At 41.0% G+C, this 25,905-nt stretch overlaps 3 protein-coding genes and 1 non-coding gene across 7 annotated transcripts in view; 2 read left to right on the top strand and 2 right to left on the bottom strand.

The window, feature by feature from the left end:
• LOC126377021 (protein Skeletor, isoforms B/C) overlaps window positions 1-6,393 on the top strand; it is a 63,853-nt gene extending 57,460 nt beyond the window's left edge. Inside the window, exons 9-15 of one of the 2 annotated variants that reach the window (XM_050024627.1) lie at window positions 13-207; window positions 612-743; window positions 1,279-1,453; window positions 2,127-2,320; window positions 2,596-2,823; window positions 3,517-3,648; window positions 3,744-3,879. In XM_050024627.1, the coding sequence (XP_049880584.1) occupies window positions 13-207; window positions 612-743; window positions 1,279-1,453; window positions 2,127-2,320; window positions 2,596-2,823; window positions 3,517-3,648; window positions 3,744-3,746 (1,059 nt within the window). In that variant the 3' untranslated portion in view covers window positions 3,747-3,879. Of the gene's footprint in view, window positions 1-12; window positions 208-611; window positions 744-1,278; window positions 1,454-2,126; window positions 2,321-2,595; window positions 2,824-3,516; window positions 3,649-3,743 lie in introns of those variants that run through there. The other variant, XM_050024626.1, reaches the window with a different exon arrangement.
• A 651-nt stretch (window positions 6,394-7,044) lies between these two features.
• LOC126376976 (ankyrin repeat domain-containing protein 7-like) lies at window positions 7,045-12,898 on the bottom strand. Its single transcript, XM_050024532.1, has 8 exons — window positions 12,711-12,898; window positions 12,095-12,385; window positions 11,792-11,927; window positions 11,523-11,613; window positions 10,786-10,934; window positions 8,718-8,856; window positions 7,739-7,863; window positions 7,045-7,257 (listed from the first exon to the last, which is right to left on the bottom strand). The coding sequence occupies exons 1-8, from the start codon at window positions 12,896-12,898 to the stop codon at window positions 7,138-7,140; spliced, it is 1,239 nt and encodes a 412-aa protein (XP_049880489.1). The 3' UTR covers window positions 7,045-7,137.
• On the bottom strand, window positions 9,793-9,864 carry Trnav-uac (transfer RNA valine (anticodon UAC)). The gene has a single exon. It is a non-coding gene; the product is annotated as a tRNA-Val (tRNA).
• Window positions 12,899-18,720: 5,822 nt separating the features above from the next.
• The window catches only part of LOC126377240 (complexin), a 450,369-nt gene continuing 443,184 nt past the window's right edge, over window positions 18,721-25,905 (top strand). For 2 of the 3 annotated variants that reach the window (XM_050024950.1, XM_050024956.1), the window contains exon 1: window positions 18,721-18,835. The gene's annotated coding sequence lies outside the window, so the exon portion shown is untranslated. The remainder of the gene's footprint in view (window positions 18,836-25,905) is intronic. The other variant, XM_050024952.1, reaches the window with a different exon arrangement.

The raw sequence follows: 25,905 nt of genomic DNA, 5'->3' as shown, positions 1-25,905 counted from the left end.
TATTTTCCGCAGGAAAAAACCAACTCGATCCGGCTCCTGAACGCGGCGCTAGTGAATGGCTACTCGATCGTGACTTACCAGCGGTCCCTCCGCGCCGCGGACGAGCTGGACCGCGCCGTGCTCACCAACGCGAGCCAGCCCGTCATCTGGGCCATCGGGCCGCTCAACTCGCGCGCTGAAGTCTCCTACCACCACCACTTCACCAAGGTCAGTAACAAATTATTAGATCGAAATAAATCTGACTCGCACGGAATTCGAAATCGCAGCTCTTGTCCAACTGGGGTGAGTATCTCAATTAATCATTACACCAACAATACCAAAACCTGTCAATGCTTCCGATTTGTAACAAGAGCTGCTGAGTCGAATTTCAGACGAGTCTATTTGTATATCTAACATCAAACAATCCGAGACATCTTGCACATCTTTTGGTTAAAAATGAATTCACCTTTCAAAGAACGAAGTTCATCCTTGACAGCTCATTATGAACACCGTCAACTCTATTGTCAGCACCACAGTTCACGAGGTCCATCAAACACCCCACAACCCACACGAGAGAAGAAGAAGCCTATTGATTTGCATCATAGTGTAAAGTTTTTTGTGTTATGGTACAGGGAGACCGGTTCATAGAGTTCGGTCGTCCACCACTGTGGAACTGCCCCATGCCGGAGGGAGAGGACGAGCCGCGCGTCACCACGCAGGCGCCGCCGCGCGATAGGCAGCGATCGCCCGATAGCCAGAAACAGGTAAGACAAAATAAATACTAGGATTTTTAGACGGCAAACACGCAGACGGGCTACCTGATGGTAAATGGTCACCGCCATCTGTGGACATTTGCAGCAACCGGGGTATATGTACCCTGTATTGCCTATACGATGCCGATACTGAAGACAAAAACAACGTTAATTACGTGCTCAACGGTGAAGGAAAACATCATGAGGAAACCCACAGTCCGAGAAATGCCTGAGGTACGGCATTGTATGGTGAACTAAGCACCTGCGTTTAATCGAGTTATATTAGGGTGGTGAACCGTATCGCCGTGTGTTCCATAGACAACTGTGTTTACAAAATGGCAAAAATCAAAGAGATGTTGGCAGAATTAATCATTTGTGATTGCTAGTGGACGTCCCACACAAAAGGACATCACTCAGCGCCTGGGGCGATTACATTTAAATGACTACCAATCTAACCTAAACTGACCTGAAGTTATTGACAGAACAAGTTTTTTAGATGATAATATTGATGAAGTACGCTACGATAATGATGATATAACGTGTGTAGAAGGAGCAAACGGGCGGGACTGAGATCAAGCCGAACCCTGTGCCAACACCGAAGCCGGTACCCCGCGTGACGCCCTGGGACATCCCCGGCATACAGTGCTACGAGCCGCCAGATGGCGTCTTCTACGCGCAGATGGGGCCCACCGGCGGCAAGCAGGGATACTCCGCTATCACCGGTAAGGGTACGGGCCTTTACAGGTCACTTGGTAGGATCATAACATAGGCTCACGACTATGTCCTAATTGGGGTAGTCAGAGGCACATCCGTCGCAAGATAAACTAAGCACCTACACCTCACCGAACTTCCCGAAGTAATGAATGTATCGCCGTCTGTAATTATACGTGTTCTGAAATATAATAAACCATGTACAGCTCCTCCATGACCCCACAGTTCATCATGTTCAACAATAAATCAAATTCCAAAAATATCTTTATTCAGTAGGTAACATTTTGTATCGTCATTTTTTACACAACGAACGTCTTACCGGCCTAAAACTACTGCAGCTTCTGCCAACCTGTATAGCCGGGGAAGAAAAGCTGCTAGAAAAACCTAGCAAAAAATAATTATGCGTAAATCCAGAAACTGTCGTAAAGCCATCCTTTATGATATGCTCAGGATGATAAGCAGCTGAAACCATACGTGCTTTTAATTTACTCTTTACTTATTTGTGAACAATATTCATGATGCTTGAGTACTTTATTTATATTCAGTAAAGTAGAATAAAATGAGGAAGGACTCAGTGGTGTAGTTGGCAAGCCTTTACAGGAGTTATGGATTCGATTCGATGGCTATAGTCATTTAATGAGTTTTCCTTATCTAGTGCTCCTCAATATTTATTGAACGTTAAAGGTCACGTGGGCTGGGGCATATCCTGGTACATCAACGGCCTGCTAATCCCGGAAATCACGGTGGTGCGCGGGCGCAAGTACACATTCGTGGTGGAGGGCGGCTCCGACCCCGATACTCCGGCACGCTACCACCCCTTCTACATCACCAGCGACCCCGTCGGCGGGTACTACCACAAGACAGAGGAAGAGAAAAAGGTTAGTATGGACATCTGATCGATATCATGTGGCCAAAAAAAATCAATATTTTTTATTTATAAGTACCTCACTTGAAAGCAAGTTATTATAAAAGTTTCGGATGACAATAGCATTAGCAAATTCTCGCAACTCCCTTATCAAAGATTATGTGTGGGTGACTCCTATTCATCTTCATCAGATGATTTACACAACGTTTACTATGCCTGTAGAGTCTCATTTCGACTGTACATTCTCATTCGTATTACCAATAAACCAGCAAACCAATCTCCACACAGGGCGTAGAGATCTACGCGGGCGTGCGTCGCTCGCGCACCGGGGAGCTGCTCCCCACCGGCGTGGGCCGCCTGTGCAACTGGACACCGGACACCAACGGGCCTGAAGCTGATGAGTTCCCGAGCTTCGGCGCCTACCAGCGGTCGTTGACCCTCGTGTGTGAGGAGGGCAGTCCCGGCGTCGTCACGTGGACGCCCGACCGCAACACGCCCGACACCGTCTACTACCAAGTGAGATTTGCCTCCTCCTGTTTTTTGTTCGCCTGGTACATTGAGTTACTATACTGTTTGAGATGAAGGTTATTTATTTCTTCGGATTTAGGTTTGAGTTAAAATTCTAAAAGTTGAGTTAGTCTATTGTAGAAGTAAACTCGTTCGTCTGAATTCTGAAAGTAGGTAACTAAACTTTAATAAAAGCACACACACCGTCTACTACAATAAATAGACTCGCGGGCTTCTTCCGTAATTATGTGCTCCTGGTATTTTGTGTAACCGAGTCGGTGGAGATGAAGGTTATTTTATTTCTTTTTTCTCTCGAGGCTATCATTGATTGATAATAACAAAAATGTATCTTCCCTTAAAAGTTGCAAATGTTTACCACAACCACCAAGGGCATAAAATAACGTTTTAATTTACCATATATCACCTTCAAGTACTACAAATCGAACAGAACTCATGACGATTACCATCTTACCCCACTTCATCACACACCACTCTTCACCTGTACTCTCGTACCTACATGCTCTACCATGTCCGTACACTATCACTCTACTCTATTACTCTGTATGTACATAATCTATGCTCTATGTTTTCTGTTTCAGCTTTCCAAGTCTTCTTCTTGAGTCTCTATAACGATGGTGACAGATCGTATGGTTCGCTCCGTCAGTTGGGACGTTAACATGTAACGTGCGTTTAATGTTTCAGTGTTTCACCCACCGCTATTTGGGCTGGAAGATACGCGTAGTGGACGAGTGTGACGGCGAGGAGCCGCAGGAGTCGCGCATCGTGCAGACCGCACTCCCGGCCGACGACCTCCGCCAGGAGGAGTCCATACAGGTAGCTAGCCGCGTCAGGCCGGACTCTAACTTTCTAGATCGCCGCCAGAAGGTAGAGAAAATAATCAACACGAAAACGAATTATAACGATTTCAGTAGCGATAAGGACACCGGCGTCCTCATGGGCGAAACATACGGGCCGGAACGCCGGCGACCGGAGATTGAATCGCCGATAATGACCACCGGACAGATCCGCGACGTGATCGAAGCCGTCGAGACCCTCGAGAGCCGCATGCAGGAGGCGAAACACAACGCGTCACACGCGGCGCGACAGCCGCAGCCACCCGTGCCGCACCAGTACCGCGTGCACGAGGAGCCTGAGCCGGCGCCGGCGCGCGACGAGTTCCCGCGCGCACCGCCTGGATACTTCCTGCCGCCCGGCGCGCCGCACACGCTGCAGAGCGTCATGCGGCCCGACAGGCCAGATCGGACGCGCGCGCCACCGCCGCCGCCCTACCGCCGCCCCTCGGGCCCCGAGCTGCCGCCGCGTCGGCCACCGCACGGCCCCTCGCCGCCCCCGTCCTATCCGCCGAAGCCGAGCTTCCCGCTGTCAATGCCGATCACGCACGGCATGCCTAAGAAGCCGTACGGCAAGCCTGGCTACGGCCGCCTGCCGCCGATGCAGCGGCCGATGTCGCCAATTCCACCGATGAAGGCGATGCCGCCGCTGCCCCCGATGCCGTACCCAAAGCCGACGTTTGTGCCGCCGAAGCAGCAGCAGCACAACAAACAGTATCAGAAGCAGAAGCAACCGCCGTTGCCGCCAATGCAGCCGGTGTCGAACGCGGTGCAGAACATAATAGTCGGCAAGCCGGGGCCGGTGAAGGCGACGTCGCCGACACAGAGCCAGACGCTCAGCCTGGGGCGCACGGACATTATCGCAAACCAGGTGGTAAAGAGCCAAATCACTCTGCCGGGCGGGCCAGGCGCGGACGTAGTCTCTTCAAGCGGTCAGCAGCTGGTGACAGGCTCCTCAGGGCAGATCATTCTCGGCAAGCCGATGGACCACCCGGTACCACTAGACCAGCAGATGACGCCCACCCAACATTACTCCGTGAACGCACCCCCCACTTATCCGACTGACCCTATTCCCGGGAAACCGAACATGCAGGATAATGAAGTCAAGTCTTCTGATTTCATCGGTGAGTCGACGGACCCGTCGCCGATGCAGCCGGCAGTGAACACCGGGTTCAAGCCGAACACGATTGTGATAGAGAGCGGCTTCAAGCCGATCATCCGCGAGCCGTTGATGGACCGCACGGGCGGCGACTACTCCGCTCCTAGTGGCCCGAGCACTGCCAACCGCCGCGAGGATACTGACGTCGACGTCGACTACGATGACTCGCCGCAACCCATCAACAACCACGCCTTCAACACGCCCAGCGATAAAATCACACAATCTTTCGAGCCGATGTTCATTCCGTCCCCTCCCGATACGTTGCTGCCCACTAACGATAGAACGAAGGAAGTATTTCCCAGTAATCACGCCAAAGAAGACAGGCCGCACCCCGTCTATGTCAAGTCAGACAATGAATTGAATTCGTTGTTCAGCAAAAAGAACATGGATAAAGAAGTACCTTCGGACATGGTCATGGAATCTGATAGAGTTAGTCCTCATTATTTGCCCCCAGATCCTAAGGTACCTAAGGAACCGTCTCAGAAGCTATCATCAGCCAACGAAGAGACTTTCACGACATACGATGGAAAGATTGTTTCCGCTGCGACCCTTACGAGTGTTCCTGATGAGAAACATACCACTAAATTGTTTTCTTCTAAACTCCCCGCTACCTCCGAACTATTACTCAAGGGTCCTCAATTCGGGCCGTTCCGAGGGGAAATCCCCCCGGCCGTAGCCGGGTCCATAAGTAAAACCACCACTGAGATGGAGAAAGGAACAAATACTCGTACAAATCTAAAGCTAGTGAACACCTTCGTTCCACAAGACGACACAGAGCTAGACGCTGAAGGAAGCGAGCACCATGATGTGAAACTATTTCAGAAAGGTGACTTGACGAAATTCGAACCGGACGAAACAACTAGTGATGAAACAAAGGAAGACACAACAACCGACATAGAACTCATGGGAGCGGTGAAGGGTGAACTGTTGAGAGAAATAAAAGAAACAATAGCTGAAGTAAAAGATGAAACAAAACACACAAAACCGCACAAGAAAGATAAAGAAGAAAAGAAAGATGAATTTACTGAATCTTCTACAAAGGAAGGGTCGCAACTAAAAACTAAAGCAGCATTAAGTAGCAAACCGAAACACGCGTACTATGAGCCTGATAAGCTGATGCAGTTCAGTATGCAGGATGACTACATAACCGATTATAATGACGGCGAGGATATGTTGAAAAGTAAGAAACGACGAGACCTCACTACTGCAACCGAACAAAGCGCCGAACAAAACGTCATACGAAACAAGAGGGGGGCTAACAACCAAATTGATTTTCAAATTAATTCCAAAAGTGTAGCCAGCAGGCTATGCTGGTCACATCTACTGCTACTACCTTTATTTATTAGATTCTTTTAACGTTTGCGAGTGTATTTATTTATTTATTGGATTAAATTATTTGACCTTGCCATTACATGCATTTACGTCGGGTAAGTGCTCGGCTGCGCGCGACGACCTCTCGTCTCCAGCACCTGTTACCACTAAACACACGTCGATGCAATTCAATACTCCGGTAGAATTAAGGATTTTGTAAATATTTTTATTACTGAATAAAATTAGTATTAAAGTTTATTTCGTTTTTTTATTTCACTCAGTAATTTGAAAGCTATAACTTTCAAAAACTAGATCAATGAAGGTTTATTTTACTGAAACTCTCAATAAATAATATCGTCATATATATACTCAGTTTACTCATGCTTTCGCAACATGTTATGGCTGTACAGAAGTAATTCTACAACAATGCGAGGTTTTTTAAACAGCTTAGAAATCTATTGTATGTATCGCTACTTCTAACTACCTACACTTGATTTGTGGTTTGTGTTCATCTATTTTTTCTTTCTTTCTGTCTTTATTTAGTCTAGTTATAGTACTTAATACGTTTCAATAAATTACTTTTACACCATCATTACACACTAAAAACTAAAGACTAACTACAACACACCCGAGGATATCCAGATGGGCACTGCATCTTCTGTCACTTAGTAAATACCTTCTCATCCATCACCATCTTATATGATGGTTTATATATTATACAGAATAGGACCATCATTTTTCTGAAAAAGGAAAAGTGAATAAAAACATTTTGACACATCCTGCACTGAACACGTTCTACGTTTTTATTAGCTCACAGTCTAGCGTAGAAGCACATAGTAGCGTAGGTGAACCTACGCTAATGTTACTGGCCGTACGGCCAGTGTACACTTAGCACCATATTATAGTATTTCTCCTTCTATTATTATGTTGATGTTCATTAAACTGCTTCCTCCTGTTTGTTATTTGTGCATCAAGGTCGTGCTGCAGTACAGTAAGTATAAGCTAGAGCCGGAGCAGCGAGTGCACGCTGGAGATCTTCTTGGTGAGTCGCGTGAAGTTGGCGACGGCGACCGCGCGCGGGTACTGCGAGTCTACCAGCCGCAGGAGCGAGTCGCGCGCCCGCTCGCTGCAACGTCACACGATACACATTACACCTTCTACCGTCCCTATTGAGGTAATAACCTTGACACCAGGGTTGACGAGGTTGATCATTCACCTCACAACTCACATGATACGTATTAATGCGTCAATAATTACTTCAAATCCGTAACAGCCCTGTTTGCAGAAAGCGTGACTTTCATCTTCTCTTCTATCGTGTGGGTTGTGATGCGGATCACCAACCACATCAACCCTGCTGTCAGGGTTATTATTTAGCCGCCAAAGGCCTCTGACATGGCTCCTGTAACGACTACTTACTTACATCAGTAAGTAGTAACCGGGACCAACGGTTTAAAGTACCTTCCGTAGCATGGATTGTCTTACTATCGGACAATCGGGTGATCAGCCTAACTAAATGCCCCACCGGTATTCGAACCCGGAATTTGAGCCCAGCACTGGACGACAGAGGCCGTTATTGTACTACTATATGTGATGTAATGTAAACGTCATACTGCCTGGTGGTGACCCTCGCGGCCGCCGCCAGGGACAGCCCCGCCGCGTCTACTATGTCGATGTCACTGCCCCGCCTCACCAGCTCTTGCACCATCGCCGTCGACGCACCCTGGCACACTGCGAATGTAACCAATGGAACGCTAGAATATTGTCTATGTTATATACTGGCTGCTCATTGGTTTTTAAAAGATGTGTTGCTGTTGCAGTTTCTTGTCATTTCTTCTCCTCAGCCATAACACCATGCGAAATGACGTAAATTCAAAAATGTTACATTGACCTTTAACAAGTTTATCCATGATAATTACGTTGAATGAATGATTCCGATTTCTGATTTCTTCATGCGCTTCATTCGTTTGAGACCCTACTATTAAAACTATTGAAGTTTTATACAAGTTTTCCCACTCCCTTTTACTCCTTTAACGGTTGAATTTTGAAAAAAAGAAACTCGTCCGCGTCCTAAAAGAAACCCCCACGGAAAATTTGAAAATCCTAGCTCTTGTTGTTTCCGAGATTTCGTGTTGAGTGACTCAGTCAGTGACTTCGCTTTTATATATTAAGTATGTAGGAGTATTCTTATTTTCGTATTCTTCTTCTTTCGTATTATTCGTATTCTTCTTTGGCCAGATGACAATCAAGTCAAATGAAACGTTAAAACGATACATTTCTATGGAATTCGATTTGAAACAATCAAATTCAAAAATATTTTTATACAGTGGGTAACATACTTAGTTATATTTTCTCGTCATCGTCATTTTTTACATAACGAACGTCTCATCCGCCTAAAACAACTGCGGCTTCTCATAACCTGTATAGCCGGGGAAAAGAAGCTGCAAGAAAAACCTCGGCACAGGGCCCTAGATTTCTTTTTTTAATTTAATCATTTCTAGAGAAGTAGGGATAGAAATTGTTTAAAAATAGTTTCTGCAACTTTCATAAGGCTTTAAAGGTAACCAAGGGCTAATTACACCCACCTGCCCTAAAAAGCGGCGTCCACCCGTTGTTGTCAATGACTGTGACGTCACCACCCCGCGCCAGAATGTGTCGCAGGGTGGGCAGGTCGCCCGAGTCCACCGCGTAGTGTTCCACGCGGAGTTCGTTTATGTCGCGAGCCTGTACAGAACGATACTTATGATATTTTTAGCGTCAGAAGTAGTTAAATAAAAAAACAATTTTAATGAACCAATATTATTTAATTTCTTTATTTACAAAATTATATAAAGCAAACCAAAACTCAACTTTCATAAATTAAATAAAAGGAACCAAATCAAACAATCAAAATAACATAAGTAAAATAAATAAGTGAAAAATACGTAGCTCACTATGAACCGCACTCCACGAACGCTCGAGCAAAAGTGAGCGCGCGGCGGTGATGCGCGCCTTATATAGGAGGGAGGCAAACGGGCAGGGGCTGGTAGGTTTTATTCCTTATAATATTATTACAAAAATAAACATGGTTTAAAATATAGTCCATATCACGAAAGAAGGCCCCTTTTACATAGAATTACTATGACTTGTCAATTGGTTTCTAACCTTCCCATACGTGTTGTTATGTACAATAAAGAATTACTGACAGAATTAATAGTGTTACTAACATAACGTAAGCTCACGACTATACCCCAATTGGGGTAGTCAGAGGTACATCCATTGCATGATGAACTAAGTACCCACACCTCAACGAGCTTTCTGTTGCACTAACGTGGTAGGTGGTGAGCCTTATCGCCGTCTATAATGGTCGAGAAAACTGTTAGTGAAGGCTGCACATAAGATAATTTAATAATTAATTGGTGCAAGTCCGGGAGTGTTACTCTCAGTCAAAAAGTGCAAAGCTATCTTCTTCTATCGTGTGGGTTGTAAGGTGGATTACCAACCTCATTAACCCTGGTGACATTATTTATGTAACGACTACTTACTTACATCAATATGTAGTAACCGGGACCAACAGCTTAACGTACCTTCCGAAGCACGGATCATCTTAATTTCAGGTGATCATCTTGTAATGCCCTAACCAAAATAGGTGTGTGTAATTATAAAGTGATTTTTGTGATATGTCCCCACCGGGATTCGAACCCGGGACCTCCGGATCGTAAGCCCAACGCTCAACCACTGGACCACGGAGGCCGTTAGTACAAAGTAATAATAGAAATAAACTTATCCCTTCTTTTATTATGAACTTAACGAAGAGTACTTAATACAAAAGTGTTCTTTGCAACACAACTACTGTAGACGGTTAACGTGAGGTCTAACTGCAGAGAAAAGTTCTCTAACATAGAATTTTATCGTCGTTTGCGCATTTTTTATGAGCTCTGAAACTTTACGACTAATAATATTTGTGGTCTGTAGTGTTTCTGATATGCCACTATTTATTGTGGGACGCTTTGGATGGAGTTTCCAGTTAATATTAGGACATTATATCCATGGAGTGTACCGGGGATTGGCTGGAATTTATCATGTCAGCATTATAATTCAATATAAGTACTAATTGCTGCAAATTGTTTACCTCATGCCGTAAGTTTCTGTAGTATGTTTCTATGAAAAGTTAAAAAATGGTGCGTTTCAGTATTTTAAACAACTGTCTGATACCAGAATTGATTTTTTAAATGAAATGCTGAATGTGACATTTTAAATCCCCTGACGTTTCAATTATTTTGATACTTGGCAATAGGCTCGCCCCCATTCATAGCTGGCGAATTGCGAGTATTACTATATACCTCTGCCTACCTCTTTGGGGATACACGCGTGATACTATGTTCTGTTGAAACTTGGCTAGGCCTCTTGGTTATTTGCGACTTTGTCCAAATTATGTATTTATGACTTTGGCGGTCTTCTTCCATCGTGTGGGTTATGAGGTGGTTTACCAAGCTAATCAACCCTGGTGTCAGGATTAAAATTGAGTCGCTAAAGACCCCGATATGACTCATGACTACGTTTTGATATGTCTTCGCCGGGATTCGAACCCGGGACTTCCGCATAGTGAGCCCATCGCTCAAGGACTTGAATCACAGAGACCGTTACTTCGGTGATCAGTAGTATGTTTATGACCTGGAAGTCAGCTCCTCGCTCCAGCAGCAAGTCCACTAGCGGCAGGCTGGTGTCGAGAACGGCGAGGTGCAGCGCGGTCCGACCGCCGCACGATCGCTGCTCCAGCGCCGCGCCCGCGGCCAGCAGGTGGCGCACCATGTTCATGTCACCTGCAACAAATACATGGCAACTGTATTCAAACGTATGGCGATATGTACCAGCGTTTATACGAAAAATCAAAATGGACCCAAATTGCATCCTTGTGGAACGTCCAGTTGAAAAAGGAATCGGAAGAAGTTACTTTATGTAGCTAGAATATAACTAGCATATAACTAATTAGACTTTAGACCCTTTAAAGTAGAAATCCATTATCTTTGACGCTTACAGAAACATTCGCATTTTGACTAGGTTCTCAGGGGATCAAAAAGTAATTGAGCATTTCATTCTAAATAAGCAATTCTGATATCAGAAATTTTATATAACATAACGATACTTCTTACAAGTGCACCATTTTGTACCGATGGCTAAAGTATGGAATTATATGCACGCGGATCTGTTTCCCCGAAATATACAACCTGCGTATCTTCAAGGCAAGTGTGAATTGGCATTATTTAGGTAAGCACACCCCGCACTTACCAGCAAGAGAGGTTGAGAGAGTTTGAGATAGATTGATGCTTACCAATCATAGTCCATAATTCATTAATTTTAAAGTGAAGTCAAATAATATTTACGTAAAAGAGTTGTTACGCATGAAATACCTTTTCTAACGGCTGTAGCGAGCGGCGTGTATCCATTGGTGGTATTGACGATGTCTATTAAAGCTGGACGTTCCTCCAGCAATATCTGCACCTGAAGGTCAAATTGAACTGCTTTAACGAGACCTCAATACGAATTTTATGGGAGCTTGTAAGAAAATACAAAATCATCAAACGTAGTAACATAGTCTTTACAAAAAATCCAGATCACAGATCTACTTAAAGGGAAAATTATATATTTTTAAGTACTTTTTATTTACTTGTGGGAGTACCTGTTTGAGGTACCCTCCCTGCACGGCCATACAGAAGCAGACGGTAGACGTGCCCTCCGACTCCGTACTCGTGCACAGAAAGTCCGACCATTGTGACTCCAACCAGCTCTTATTCTTTGGTTTTAGTTGGTGAGTTCTGAAATGTAGTAGCGTCCATATTATTTGGATAGACTATCACATATTTATTGTTATACCATGTCAAAATTTCTTTAATTGTGATTCTAAATCTACCACTTAAGTAGCCTTACATGAGGCTTCTATGTTATTGTAACATGTATACATGTATTATCAAGTACATCTTACCTTTCTTCGACTTCTTCATTATAAGTTGTCATATCTTTATCTATAACATTATCATTTTCACCACTAGCATTATCTTTACAAGTATCTTTATTAGATTCTCTCTTCACCAGTTCAATATCTTTCAGTAGCTCTTCACCAAGTGCTTCATACGCTGCTTCTTCACTACCGTAGTAGTCAATAGCTGTATCAGCGAGGTGGGGTACGGCCGTGGCTTTCACTATCACCTGCAGCCGGAACTTGTGAGGGCTGCATGGAGCCAAGTTGTCTATTCTCTTCGTGGTTTTGCCGCCACTGGAAATAAATATTGCTATAAGAAATTGCAATGGCGATATGTAATAATTCTTCAGAAATGAGTCATTTATAAGTAATACTACTCTAACAACTTTCTAAGTTTATTTAAAGCTTTTTGTATTATTTCATATTAAAAGTGTTTTGGCTGATAAATTTGTCAAGATTCACTTCACCGTTTAAAAATTCCAAACAACCGTGTTTCCAGGAAATAAATGCATAAAAAACAAAATGTTTTTATATTTATTTTGCACATTAATATGAACAACATAGCAGCAGTATAGTTGTATAGTGAAACGGTGACTGGCGCATGCACTCCACTATGCACCTGTAGACCACGACCCAACGTGGCATCTTCTCCTTCCTCTCGACCCTGTACAGCAGCTCTCCCGCGAGAAACACCAGATGTGGCTGCGGCCAGCTTAGCGTGACGTCACACCGACTGCGCCCCATCACTGTTGGGACTGGCGGCTGATAGCGGGAGAATGCGAGTTCAAGGTCGGATTGTAACGGCATTTCCACGATATTTAGCACAACCGTATGTTAGAGCACGGGTGGGGTACTCCAATCACTCACGACTCACGACTACATTCCAATTGGGGTATTCAGAGGTACATCCATCGCAAGATGAACTAAGTACCCACACCTCACCGAGCTTTCTGTTACCATCGTGATTGGTGAGCCGTATCGCCGTCTGTAATTGTCGAGCTAACTGCGTTATTGAAAACATATTGATTATTCACCAATATCGACATAGTTATATGATAGCAATAGATAGAATCTCAATTTTACTGTTCAAACTATAATAAAGTTTTCCTAGTAGAGTCAATAACGGATTTCACTTCTTATTTGCCAGGGACAAAAACGATTTTGATAATGTTTTTTTTGGAGGAATAAAAAGTTATTTAAAAACCAAAGGTTTTCTTGAATTCCGAAATTTATCTTTTGATAACTTTTATCTTTCGAGGTCTGAATACACAAAAAAAAACTTGTACAAGAAAGGGTGTCAAAACCACTGTTTATTATTCCGTCGTCGACTAGGCTTCGGAAAACTTCATTAAATTCGCAATCTGTCAGTTTTAACAACAAATTTTGAGATCAGCAGGGAATAATTGCTTTACTTTTTTTTCACAGAAATTGTTAAAGTATAACTTTCAAGTGTAAATTCAGTACAGAAAACCAATCACTTTTCACTTTATCGACAACAACACACCATCACGACACAAGCGACTGTACCTAATTGCTGCACCCAGCTCGCTTACTACCACGCATAGTTTGATCAATTCACAACCATGTTTTGTTGCCATGGTAAAAATTGAAAAATGGAATATTCTATGCAAACGCTTATTTCCATCCACATTTTCGTTGGCTCTGCCTCCAAACGCACCGTGAGATTATAACATAACGTAAACCTCACGACTATATCCCAATGGGGTAGTCAGAAGTACTAAGTACCCACACGTCACCGAGCTTTCTGTTGACCACTGGTGGTGACATTATAGACTTACGACAATCACCATAATATTGAGCATTTTTCTATGTATGCTAGACGAAGGGCAGAAAAAAAACAAAGAAGAGAAGGCAGAGGAGGGGAGGGGGAGAGAGGGGAGGAGAAGAGGCATTCTGATGCTTATCTTTCCAGACATGTCGTAGAAACCGACAGAGGGATTGTGATCCTTCTTACGCGTTAGACCATAACATGGGGGATGGAATAGGGTTCATCCTGACCATCTTAGGGCTTCATATCAAAAGTGGTTGCAAATTGCCTTACTTACTAGGGTCTCTGACTACCCTTTTACTGATTACGGGCGTGAGTTTATATTTGTATTATATAAACAACCATCCCTCGTCTGGTTGTCGCCGGATTTGTGGTCGTGCTTATTAGGAAAGTTTCGGGAGCTTGTAAAAAGTTTTACATTTTAAACTAATTATATTTAATCAACCACCAGACCACAGGGTTGCTCTATGAAGGGAACTTCAGTTTGAAGTTGTGACGGTCGAGTGTCGACTTAAATATAGGTAAATTATGGTGCTAATTCCAGTACACATCATCAAAGTTTATTTCAAAAAGTTATACCTGTTATTTTCTTATCCGCCGAAAAGGAAAGACAGGCATAAAATTTATGGAATAGGTACACGTTAATTTTACGCAGAAATTAAAAAAAAAACCTTTCAAAATATTGGCTTATATATTGGCCGACAGTATAAAGTTGATATTACACATCAAACGGGTTGCATATCAGCGAGATGCCTATTTTATTTGCCCGGGTTAATCAATCATTCATACGATCATCACTACATAGCGTAAAAAAAAGTCGCTTTACCTGTCCCTATATCCATATGTACGCTTAAATCTTTAAAACTACCCAACAGATTTTGATGCGATTTTTTTTTTGATAGATAGAGTGATTCAAGAAGAAGGTTTATATGTATAATAACATCTATTAAATAGTGGGGAAAAATACTGTTATTTTTGAAGTTTTTAATGTGATGTCGTAAATAATTTCATTTTTTCCTCAGCATTGCACCCGAGCGAAACCGGGGCGGGTCGCTAGTTCTTTATAAAATGGCGTCTTTATTTTCAGCGTACAAGAAAATGACAGGTACTTAAAGTAAAATTAGGAGGTGTCTGTAGGAATCGGGGCTATTATTAGTTTATTCCCCAAAATATATTTTACCTCGAGGTATTTTTTCCTATTTACCTACTGGATTATTTTCTTCATCGGCTAAACACTGAAGGCTGTACCGGCTAATGTAAGGCGAGTATTTGTGAAGGACTCGAGGGAAGCCCGCGATGCAATAAGGCGAGCCTCCCTGCCCGCTAATTAGTGAACGAGGAAGTGATACTCGTTGAGGCTTCGCAAGACCTCGAGGGGTACTGGTTCAAGGTTATCCAGCTAAACCATTTAAGTTAAATATATATATTTTTAAATATTTAAAGTCCCATATTGTGCTTTAAGTTGCATGTAACCATTTAAAATCCAAAAAATTAATATATAAAATTATTCATATAATATCATCAATGTCAATCAAATGACATGAATAGTCACTATAATGTGAATAAAACGCTATTTACATTGCAAAAACTCAAAATCATAATCAAACATTTCGGCCAAGAAAACCACTACCATCGCTTTTGTTTCTTTTTTTTTGACAAACCAAACATTGTTTTCAGTGATAATGTTTTAGAGTTGATAATATTTTTCATTTTCAGTGATATCAACTCATTTAGATATTAAGAAGTTTACAAATCAGGGCAATCATGAATACCTAACGCGAATATCCAAAGCCTTATCTCGTATGATCTCCCCACATCGCATCCACCTGGGACCGGGAATACTTCCCTTCACACGCAGATCAAAGATAATCCAACAACTTCCCGCAAATTATACGACCGCCGTAAGATCGCTGCGTAAATCGGAACGTAGTGATCATTCGATATCCTTTACTTATACTTTATACAAAATTGACGACGATTTTGTGTTCTATTTGAAGTTCCGTATCAAAATGGTAAAAAGAAACCCTCATTGTGACTCAGAGAGAAAATAACTCCCCCCATTATCTTCGAAGTTTCTGAACGGAAATGTCAAAAATTATTACATGTACTGTGATAGAGAATTAAATAAAGATTACTAAAACATGTAATGATGTCTCTACTTATTGAAAAAGCGACCGAATGAGAGGATCATATTTCTTATGTCGGGTTAGTTAAGTGGGTATTATATGAAAGGGATATGTTTGCACGTTATACATTGTTTTCCTTTAAGCCACACAGATTTAATGTTATAATATATGGGTCATCAATAATTCGAGAGCCACGCTCTTGTCGGTGTAGCATTCTCCATTCTTGTCTATCAAAGACCAATTCCTTCACCTCCTTATAAGACACGATGTTCGCCGTCACCGGATATGTCGATAAAAATACTTTTTCCTTATCTTCGATGTTATCAAAGAGTTTTTAAAGATTACACGAAACATTCTCCAAAGACTACGAAATAATTGACCAAAAAAGATCGACCTTATCTGTTCTTTTACTTTCTTACTAAAAAAACCTTACAAATAAATTATCCTTTAAGACTCTATCAACTGTAAGTTAGTTGCAGTGATAACGGTGTAAGGTTGCATGCAGGCAGGGTGGGGTCACTGGGGGGTCACTGCGGGTCACCAGGGTTCACTGGGGGTCACTAATTACCTTCTCATGTCAGCCCCAGTGCTGTTATAGGAAATTAAGCAAGTTAAATTGCATGCGACCGCCACGTCAAACTTTACCCCGTAGTTGTGAGTTCGTTATTGGAGATCTATTCACTAATTATTAATTAATTAATTAATTATTTTATTTTTCGAAAAGGGAAGTATTAATAATTATTAACAAAATTAAAGTAATAAAATGCTGATTAATTATTCCAGGTATTTTATTCTAATATATAATTATTTAAATAAAATACTTATTGACAATACTCTCAGTACGATCCTGACACAAACCCACAAAATAAAACATTTAAATTAAAAACTTATAGAAAAGTATAGAATATACATTTATTTACGTAGATAAGTAGTAGATACAATTTACAGGTGGTAATGTAGAATTAAGTATGGTAATCCATCTAATCTGCTTGCAGGCGTGCCAATTATTACATTTATTAAAACAATAGTGGAAAATCAAAGTATTATATTAAGTAAAATTATCTGAATAAAATTAAATAATATAAACATGTATCAAATTGTATAAGCTACAAAAAAAAACCACAAAATAATATAATAGGTACATAGTAAATGAAACTTAATCAAGAAGGCTGTGTTATCTATCACTTACAACAATCTATTTCAGGTACGTAGAAGAAAACTGAATAAAGTGTACATACTATGAGTGCTAAAATTCATTTAACGCTGTTGTTTTTGATTTGTGACTCTGTCCGACCCGTTAGGGATTACGACGTGAGTGTATGTTCCAGTAGTTTGACTGATATGATACTATGTATGATTCATCACGATTGCTATTATCAATAAAATGTAGATAAGTGAAGTCTGCTGATATATGTACAGTGATGGTCGAGTGACACGACACCCGGCGGTTATAACATATTACACACTTAGTAATACTAAACCCTTATAACACAGTTCAATTTATATACTTATACATAAAAAATATACATAACATAACAAATACTTACTTGCACAAATAGGAAATACAAAAGAAAGTGTAGCAACTTGTGCCCAGAGTATATTTTTTGAGCACTGGACGTAGGCCCATATATTGCCGAAACCCAGTTCTTATTTATAAATTATTAAGATAACAATAGCTATTAAGTTTTCTTTCACACTAACCCCTATGGAAATGCAAATGCAAATGGAATTCTATAGTCTCTGCTTACCCCGGTGGGAAATAGGCGTGAGTTTATGTATGTATGTAGGTATGTATGTAACCCCTATGGATGTGTTAATGTCTGAAATAAATATATTTGAGTTTTTTTATTTTTTGACGAAGCCTGTGGTGGATTTAATGATGTATTTTTTTTCTTTTAAGTACTTATATTTTTAATATATAGGTATATATTTATTTGAAAAGAGAAAAATACTTATTTGCATACAAGTTATAGTTGTACATGTGTTTTACGTTTTATTGGTCTCAACTCAACTCTTCAGTAGGGCACTGGCTTTTTGGCAACCACACCAGCCCAGTTTCGTTTCCCGGTCTTGTCAATTTGCGAAATAAACTTTGAACGTTTGTGCACTGTAGGGCGTATAATAATATCTTACAGAACACAAACCTTTTAATATAGTAGAGTTACACAGAAAAACTGAATATGATGCCCATCATCTGAAACATGTCAGTTGGGTCTATTATGATTTTATGATGTAAAAATTACGCGATAATTTTATCGCGCGGATCTATCTACCCCATTAGACAAATACGGGCGTGAGTTTGTGTGGTATCATATCACGATTTGATACTTTTATAGAGATGCCAATACTTTTCACGTCTCTTTCTCGAATTCTGAAAGGTAAAGTTTGTGTCCAAAATCTTGAATTCGTATTCACCAGACGAGGTCGATCTGCATAAGGGTTCCCGCTGCGGCTGACAGTAACTTGAGCCCGAGCCAAAGTTGAAACACAGCCATGCGCCGTACTACACAGCCTACAAACTGGAAACCACTTTATTAACACAGACATCACTCAAAGGATATTTAAAAAGTATTTATTTAAACAATCTAAAAAGAATCTAATTGGCTACTAAAAAGAATAAAATTAGAATAAATAAACTCGAGCATTCGAATATTTCGGATTCGGAACGGGTGTTGTAAACGGAACGCAACGCAGCAATGGCGGTCGTATCGATCGACGCGAGCAGTCGGCGCCCGGCCCCCGAGCGCGACACCCGTGCTTCGCGCCCGCGTTCGCTCTAACCTCTCCGCTGCGCCTCTGTCTTCGCGACATCGCTACCACCAGCTCACGGTAAGATCTAAGATCCTGCACCAATGTCGGAACAAACCGTTCCTACCAGCTGTACAAGCCAATATGAAACCAACGTATGAGTCATCACTAGAGACAGCAGACGTCAAGATATTGTACTATATCAACAAATATTAGCTGTTCCGTTTCGTTGGCCCTCAATTTTGACATTTGTGTAAAGTTTTGTGGACATAATAGGACTGAATATAAAGAGTAAGTGTTGAGTTAAGAGGCAGCCGAGTGTGACGAGGCTGTGCTTATCAAAACAAGAATACATTCATAACCTAGCAATGTTAGTGGCCTACTAATTGCATTAACAGTATCGTCGAACTCAGCCTAAAACTACAGTCCATGTTGTGATTCTATACCTAATGCATAATGTTTTTATGTCGGTGCGCGTGATATTTAAGTAATATCAATTTCTAAATGTGTGGGATTATTTGAGGTTGCAGTGTTTTCCTTATTTACTCTTGTCACTGTAATAATTATACTTACTTACACGTTCCTTGAGTAATGTTTTGTAGAGCCGGTCATTTTTATTATAGTTTTCAGGATATCTGTATTGAAATATGTTTCGATCAAAAACTTTTTAATTAAGTATTACCTATTTGTGACATCAGAACTGAATCCAATTCATCACGCTTCTCAAATTTCCAAAATATTTGGCATTTAAAGTTTTCATTTTAACTCAAAACATGAGTGCCCTTGTTACCAAAGTGATCCCTTTGCGCTTTGGGCTGACCGCAGTACTCAAGGTCCATACTACAGACGCAAAATTGGGAATGTAACTGCAAGTAATGCTGAAGGCTTCCCTTCGAGCGCCCCCGAGGCCCTACGAAACCCACCCATGAACACCCACACTTAACTCCAAGGCATAGAGACGATTGTCGACTGGCCACCATACACCCATAGTAACCTTGAACCAACACCTAAAAGAACAAAGGAATATGAGGAAATGCGCAATTACACATTAAAACAACCATTATTTCATCTCTGGTTATATAGATGAGGGCATTAGAAATTCATTTGCGAAATTAAGAAAATAACCCACAAATATTGTTTTGCGAGGTTCAACAAATTCCAGTACACTCGAGCTCCGGGACATAATTATTGAAACAAACAGCAGCGCCCAATAACGCACCATATCAAATGAATATTGAAACTCGAATCTCGAGGGAATTATCTTACTTTTCTCACAATTTTCCCGCTCGGAGAGAATTCTATTTGTGCACTTTATTTAGCTTTAACGTTGTAGTCATTTGCTTGTGATTCGCTTCGTCTTTATGATATTTTAATGGGACGATGCTAAGTGCTGTAGGCTGGTTGCATAACTGAGTTGGACTGGACTTGATTACTCTGCGTTTATCACTATTAATATTCAACTCTTCGTTTCAAACATCTTCATTCGAGTCAGCCCCTTGTCATTTAGTAGCTGCAAATTATCTCGTCGTACGTTTAGATGTTACTTTATCATCTGGGTTTACAAGTTTATTATTAATCATAGATAGCCTAGTCAGTTTGAAAGATTCACGCACATTACAAATAATATATAACTGCTTACAAGCGGGTCGATACGTGATATGAAATTATCTGATGAGGTAAAATATCACCTGATGGTAAGTAAAAACGTGGTTTGAGGTGGTACACATTTACCTCATCATTAATTTAAGAGCCACGCTCTTGTCGGTGTAGTATTTTCCATGCTGCTTTTTAGGGAAAATTAGGGCAGTAGTTTCCCTCTTGCCTTCCGTCCCGCAGTACCTACTGTGTCTGACGCGAGTGGGATAGCGCCCAGAGTAGAGAGAGTCTATTTCAAAACCGTACCAGGACTCCTGTCCTCCGCCTCCGAATAGTACTGACAGTTACTGCTGCCCTCTGTCAGGTTCCAGGTTACAGTCCCTGTGACCTGCTTCTTCCGTCCGTTGAGGTCTTCACCCGTATCCCTGGGCAAGGGTTCTACGTTATACCCCGTAGGTCTGGATCCCTATCTCAACTCAGCCACCATCTCACTCCTGCCTACTGAAGTAAGAGGCTTCCACCCCCGCGGCAAGGACGCGCCGAACAGGAATAGCCCCAGTGGAGGGCAGAGAAGATGACTGTCTCCCCTGGGGCCGAGTTAATGGTCTTGTATGAAACCAAAAACATAATACACACAACACACTTACATAGTAAATGATTATTCACTTTGATTTTGAAAAAGAGTGTATAACTAGGCAGAAAGTAGAATTTGGCCCAGTAGTGTGTTTACCAAAGCACTGCTATGGGTACACATGTATAGTATAGCTGTCCGAACCTCATTAAAATCACGAAAATTTATTATACTATGCCCCGATTGTAAATATGTTATGTGTAGTCTGCCTAGTCTAGATGTTGGAACCTGACGGTCATGAGTCAAGTTGGCAATTAGGCTGACAGTGAGTGTTGCCATGGCCGGGGTGGAACTCTGCGACGAGTGGCGCGGCCTCGCTTGTCATGTCATTGTTCCAACTTTCATTAAAACGCTCGCACGCTGAAACGTCAGTTAATATTTTATCTCATTTTCTCACATATGTGATTCTCACATTTTTGCTTTGTTCATAACGTAGCGCTTTCATATGTCCCATTTACGGCAAACGTCGAGTAAGAGATTACATCTTATTCAGTAATGCCCTAATTACAGGCGATGAGCTGGTCTTTTTCCTCTCACTATTACTTATACAATTCGACATCAAACAAAATGAATTCGCTTAAAGCTCTCGTAACCAGGCCCGAATATTAAAAAAAAAACTTATCAAAGAGCAGCTGTCAGTTGTCATGAGTGAACCAGTAGCTATATCCAATACATAGGAATTTTAAAATACAGTTTCAAATTACAAAAAGTCAAATTATCCAACTTAAAATTACTTAACCTAGAACCCACTCCGTGTCAAACCCGGCCCAAAACCCGGTCCAATACATTAAAAATATACATACATACCTTCACTTTGATAGTTTATGTGAATTGAACTTTATAATCTTCTTCGTAGTAAACATTTTACCATTTGTTTAAAATAATTTTCGGTGCGTTTCGTTTTTCAATTTTTGCTTGTTCTCAATCCAAGTTTCGATCCCAATGTACGTATCTTTTCCGTCTGTTTGCTTACTCGCTGTTTATGTTTTGTATTTCATTCGCCTTCACTGCTCCAATGTTTTTGTCTGTTATCGTTATTCTTGCTTCACAAACTTTACTCTGATGTTCGTCTGAATTATTCCTTTGTTTAACTTTCATCCAGACATCCATCTGTAAGTGGTTTGTTTTCACCTCGCTCACATATTCAAACATCTGGAACCAGTGAAAAACCGACTCTACCACGAAAAAATCGTTTAGCATTTACTACATATTCTACAATGTGTCGACAAAACATACCAAAAAAAAAATTACACCTATTCACTGAAGCTTGTAAAACAATGAAATAAACTACTTTAATCTTATACTTATTTAAAAAAAGATCTGTTCCAGCTGGAATAGTATCTAAATGTTTCAGTATAATAGCCAAGTTAAATGGAATTATTCGAATATTAGTTTCTATTTTGCTTAGTTATCAAACATACTTCTCTAATATCTAACTGCTAAGCACCGTTTTGTGGCGATCAATTTCTCCGTTCCATCTGCTCGTCACCCAGAGCTTATCGTAAAAGTATTTTAAAGAAATTAAAAAGGTTACAAGTAACCTGTCACTACATCACCTCCCCTCATCATCCCATTTGTCACAAGGTCCGCTTACATAACCTGAAGATTTGACAGGTCCGGTTTTTTTACAAAAGCGACTGCCTATCTGACCTTCCAACCCGCCAACCAACCCAATACAGGTTAGGTCACATAACTCCTAAAATTCATTTCTCGGAATTAATGTGGGTTTCCTCACGTGATAATCATTTTTATGATCCAAATATAAATTCGAAAACAAATTCGATAATAATTGGTTTAGGACTGTGCTGGATTAGAACCTGCGACCTCAAAGTGAGAGGCACGCGTTCTACCAACTGGGCTACCATGGTAACCTGTCACTACAGTTGATCATAATCTTTTTTAAGAAGATATACTCAGAGTCATCACCTCCCTACCCGTTATCCGCATGGAATAGAAAAAACAGGTCAAGTGAGCGCGAAACGCGCGCCACAAGTATGACCAAATAATTCATACTTCAACTTTGCACTCCACTCGTCCGCTAACTTACGACGCAAGGAGCTCCGCGATAGTATATTAAAAAGTCGTCTTGTGCATTATAACCTGCAGGGTTATGAAATCCAGATTACTAAATATATACAGGGTGTTAGTGACATCGTAACGAATAGTCAGGGGGAAGATTCAGACCATGATTCTGAGTTAATATCAAGTGGAACTTTTCGTCGCAAAATTCATAACTTTTTTTTAGTTTTTTTAAATTATTGTCAGTTCTATACTTTTGCGATGGAAAATTCCACTTGATATTAACTCAGAATAATCAGCTGAATCATCCCCTTCAGTATTCGTTACGATGTCACTTACACCCCGCACAAGTACATACGGTAGCCACACAAGTAGGTATGGGTGTTAGTGACACCGTAACGAATACTGAGGGGGATGGATCAGACTATGATTCTGAGTTGATATCAAGTGGAATTTTCAGTCTGAATATTCATGAAAATTTTTGTGTTTTTTTTTAATTATTTTCAGTTCCATATTTTTGCGACGGAAAATTCCACTTGATATCAACTCAGAATCATGGCCTCCATCACCCCTCAAAGTTTTCGTTACGATGTCACTAACACCCTGTATATATATATTACCTGCAGGGTAAAAAAACAAATCTCGACTATTATGTAAAGAGATCCCTCCTTATCACAGGAAAGCTAAAAACCTCAGCATGATTGGCTATTTATTTACTTTTGTATGCAGTATCTTACGAAAAGTACTGATAAATTTGCAGCCTATCGTATAAAATATACATTGCCGGTAAAGTGGCTATGGAATTTGAGAAACATAGAGCTGTCTTAGTTATCTGTTTGCAGGAGTAGTAAAAGAGAGTGGGGTTGAACCGACGACAGCGGTTTTCATACAAAATGCGCGTTAGGGCCTTTCCAACCTCTTTCTTCTACTCCGTGGTTATCTCCTTTTCATAGGGTCCTCTTACCTAATTTGAAAGTATTGACAAGTCCGGCTTTACAGAAGTGACCTACCAATTTGAAATTCCAATCAGAAGGGAATCCAGTTTAATTACAGGTTCTTCGAAACTACATTTATCGGGTATGTGGGTTTCCTCATGCGAATATAATCCTCCTTGACCTACGTGATTGTGGTACAACCGCTTGGGAAACTGGTTGCACCACGTATTTTATCATCCAATGGACCTTTCATTCTATGATACAAATAAACATATTCCCTATCATCCGACAACGGCGACTTCAGTGTCTTCTTTTAAAAATTCAAAATTAAAAAAATAAATAAATTCAAAAACCACCTTACAAATAAAATATAAACCCGGGATGAACGTGGGTTTAAGTATTTGACAGCCAAGCAAAGTTCAGTCGAATTGTATGATAATTGGATTCAATTTTGCTTGGCTGTCAAATACTTACACCTGAAAGTGGGTGTCCCTTGTTTATTTTTTATTTGCAAGATGGTAGAGTGTTGATGGTGTGTTAGCTCTGTTTAATTCGAAAGGGATTACGAGCGGGTGTGTATGTGTTGCGTTATTTAAAACTGCGTTTCCACTGGCGCAGGCTTCACTTTGATACGCTGTTCAAAATTGCATCTCCTGTGAAATGTTAATTTCGCTAGAACTCCTCGCAAATGCGAAAATAACGTCCGATCTCTAGCAAAGCCGGTCCGAGACTGCTGAGCTGTTCATTTGTTTTTTCATAGGTACGTATTTTACATATTACATTCAAACATCATCATCACCAGCCCATTAACGTCCCCTGCTGGGCCTTCCCTATGGATGGATAGGGAGATCGGGCCTTAAACCACCACGCGGACCCAGCACGCGCGCGCTTCTGAAGGCACGTTAAGCCGTTGGTCCCGGCTGCATCAGCAGTCGTTAATAACCACCAATCCGCACATTAAAACATACATAGGTAAATTACATTACATTTAAACTTGCGCCATGTCTCCATTGAGACGAGTGGAGCTCGCGTCACAACTCCATTAATAAATATTATTTCCCATAATACCACTTACAGTTTTTCCTGTCGGTGAGGTATGACAAATTATACTTATTAGTGTGTCCTATATATACAATTATGTTTTTTTGTTTTATGCTTCTATGACCTACCGCACTGTAACCAATTGAGTAGGTAATATCATTGGACTTAGTCATCTTATTTACATAAACGTGCCAATTAATTCCCCTACAGCATATATACTTAAGTCCGTGGTTATTAATATGACTATTATGTTTAGTATAGTTTCATGTGTGTGTATGTTGTTTATAATGAGTATGAGATGAGATGTTAAATGACTATTTGTATAACATTACCATCTGTCACAAGCAAAGTTGTAAACTGCTCTAAATTTTCAATTTGCTGGAATGTTACTCCCAGCGTAGTTAGACCTGTGTGGTGGAGAGGTGTTCTTATAGTTTCACACATTAATTGGATGCTGGTGTCAAACCGGCGGCTCAGGCTACGATGGTCACTTTGTGTCTACAAGTCTTAGGAATTTCGTAAACTCTAAATTGTGGAATCCAAGAGAGGCTTGCTCGCGTGCCTGAAACAATTATGTCTGTTTTATTGTAGTTGTGTTGTTTACTTTAATAACGTCATGATAAATTGAATGTTTTTGCTAATAGTCGCTGAAGTAGAGCATATTACAGTGGACTCTAGCAAGGGGCGTGGTGCTGGAAAAGTAATAAAATTTAATTAAAACATTATGCAACTAACTGTACCGTGAGCGAGTGACAACGAGAAACGAAATTAAATAATGTAATGAACTCGTTATGAGTCTGGGGCCCGAGGATTTTCTTGCAGCTACTTTTCCTCGGCTATACTAAAGCTGCAGTAGTTATAGGTGGATACGACGTTTGCGGTAAATCCATAATAAGTCACGTCAAAAAAAGGCAAAAATATATCTATGT

Source organism: Pectinophora gossypiella, chromosome 22 (assembly GCF_024362695.1).
Source record: "Pectinophora gossypiella chromosome 22, ilPecGoss1.1, whole genome shotgun sequence".
In the NCBI taxonomy this organism is placed as follows: Eukaryota; Metazoa; Arthropoda; class Insecta; order Lepidoptera; family Gelechiidae; genus Pectinophora; species Pectinophora gossypiella.
The sequence above is the reverse complement of the archived record's forward strand: the minus strand, read 5'-3'. Positions and strand labels throughout refer to the sequence as shown.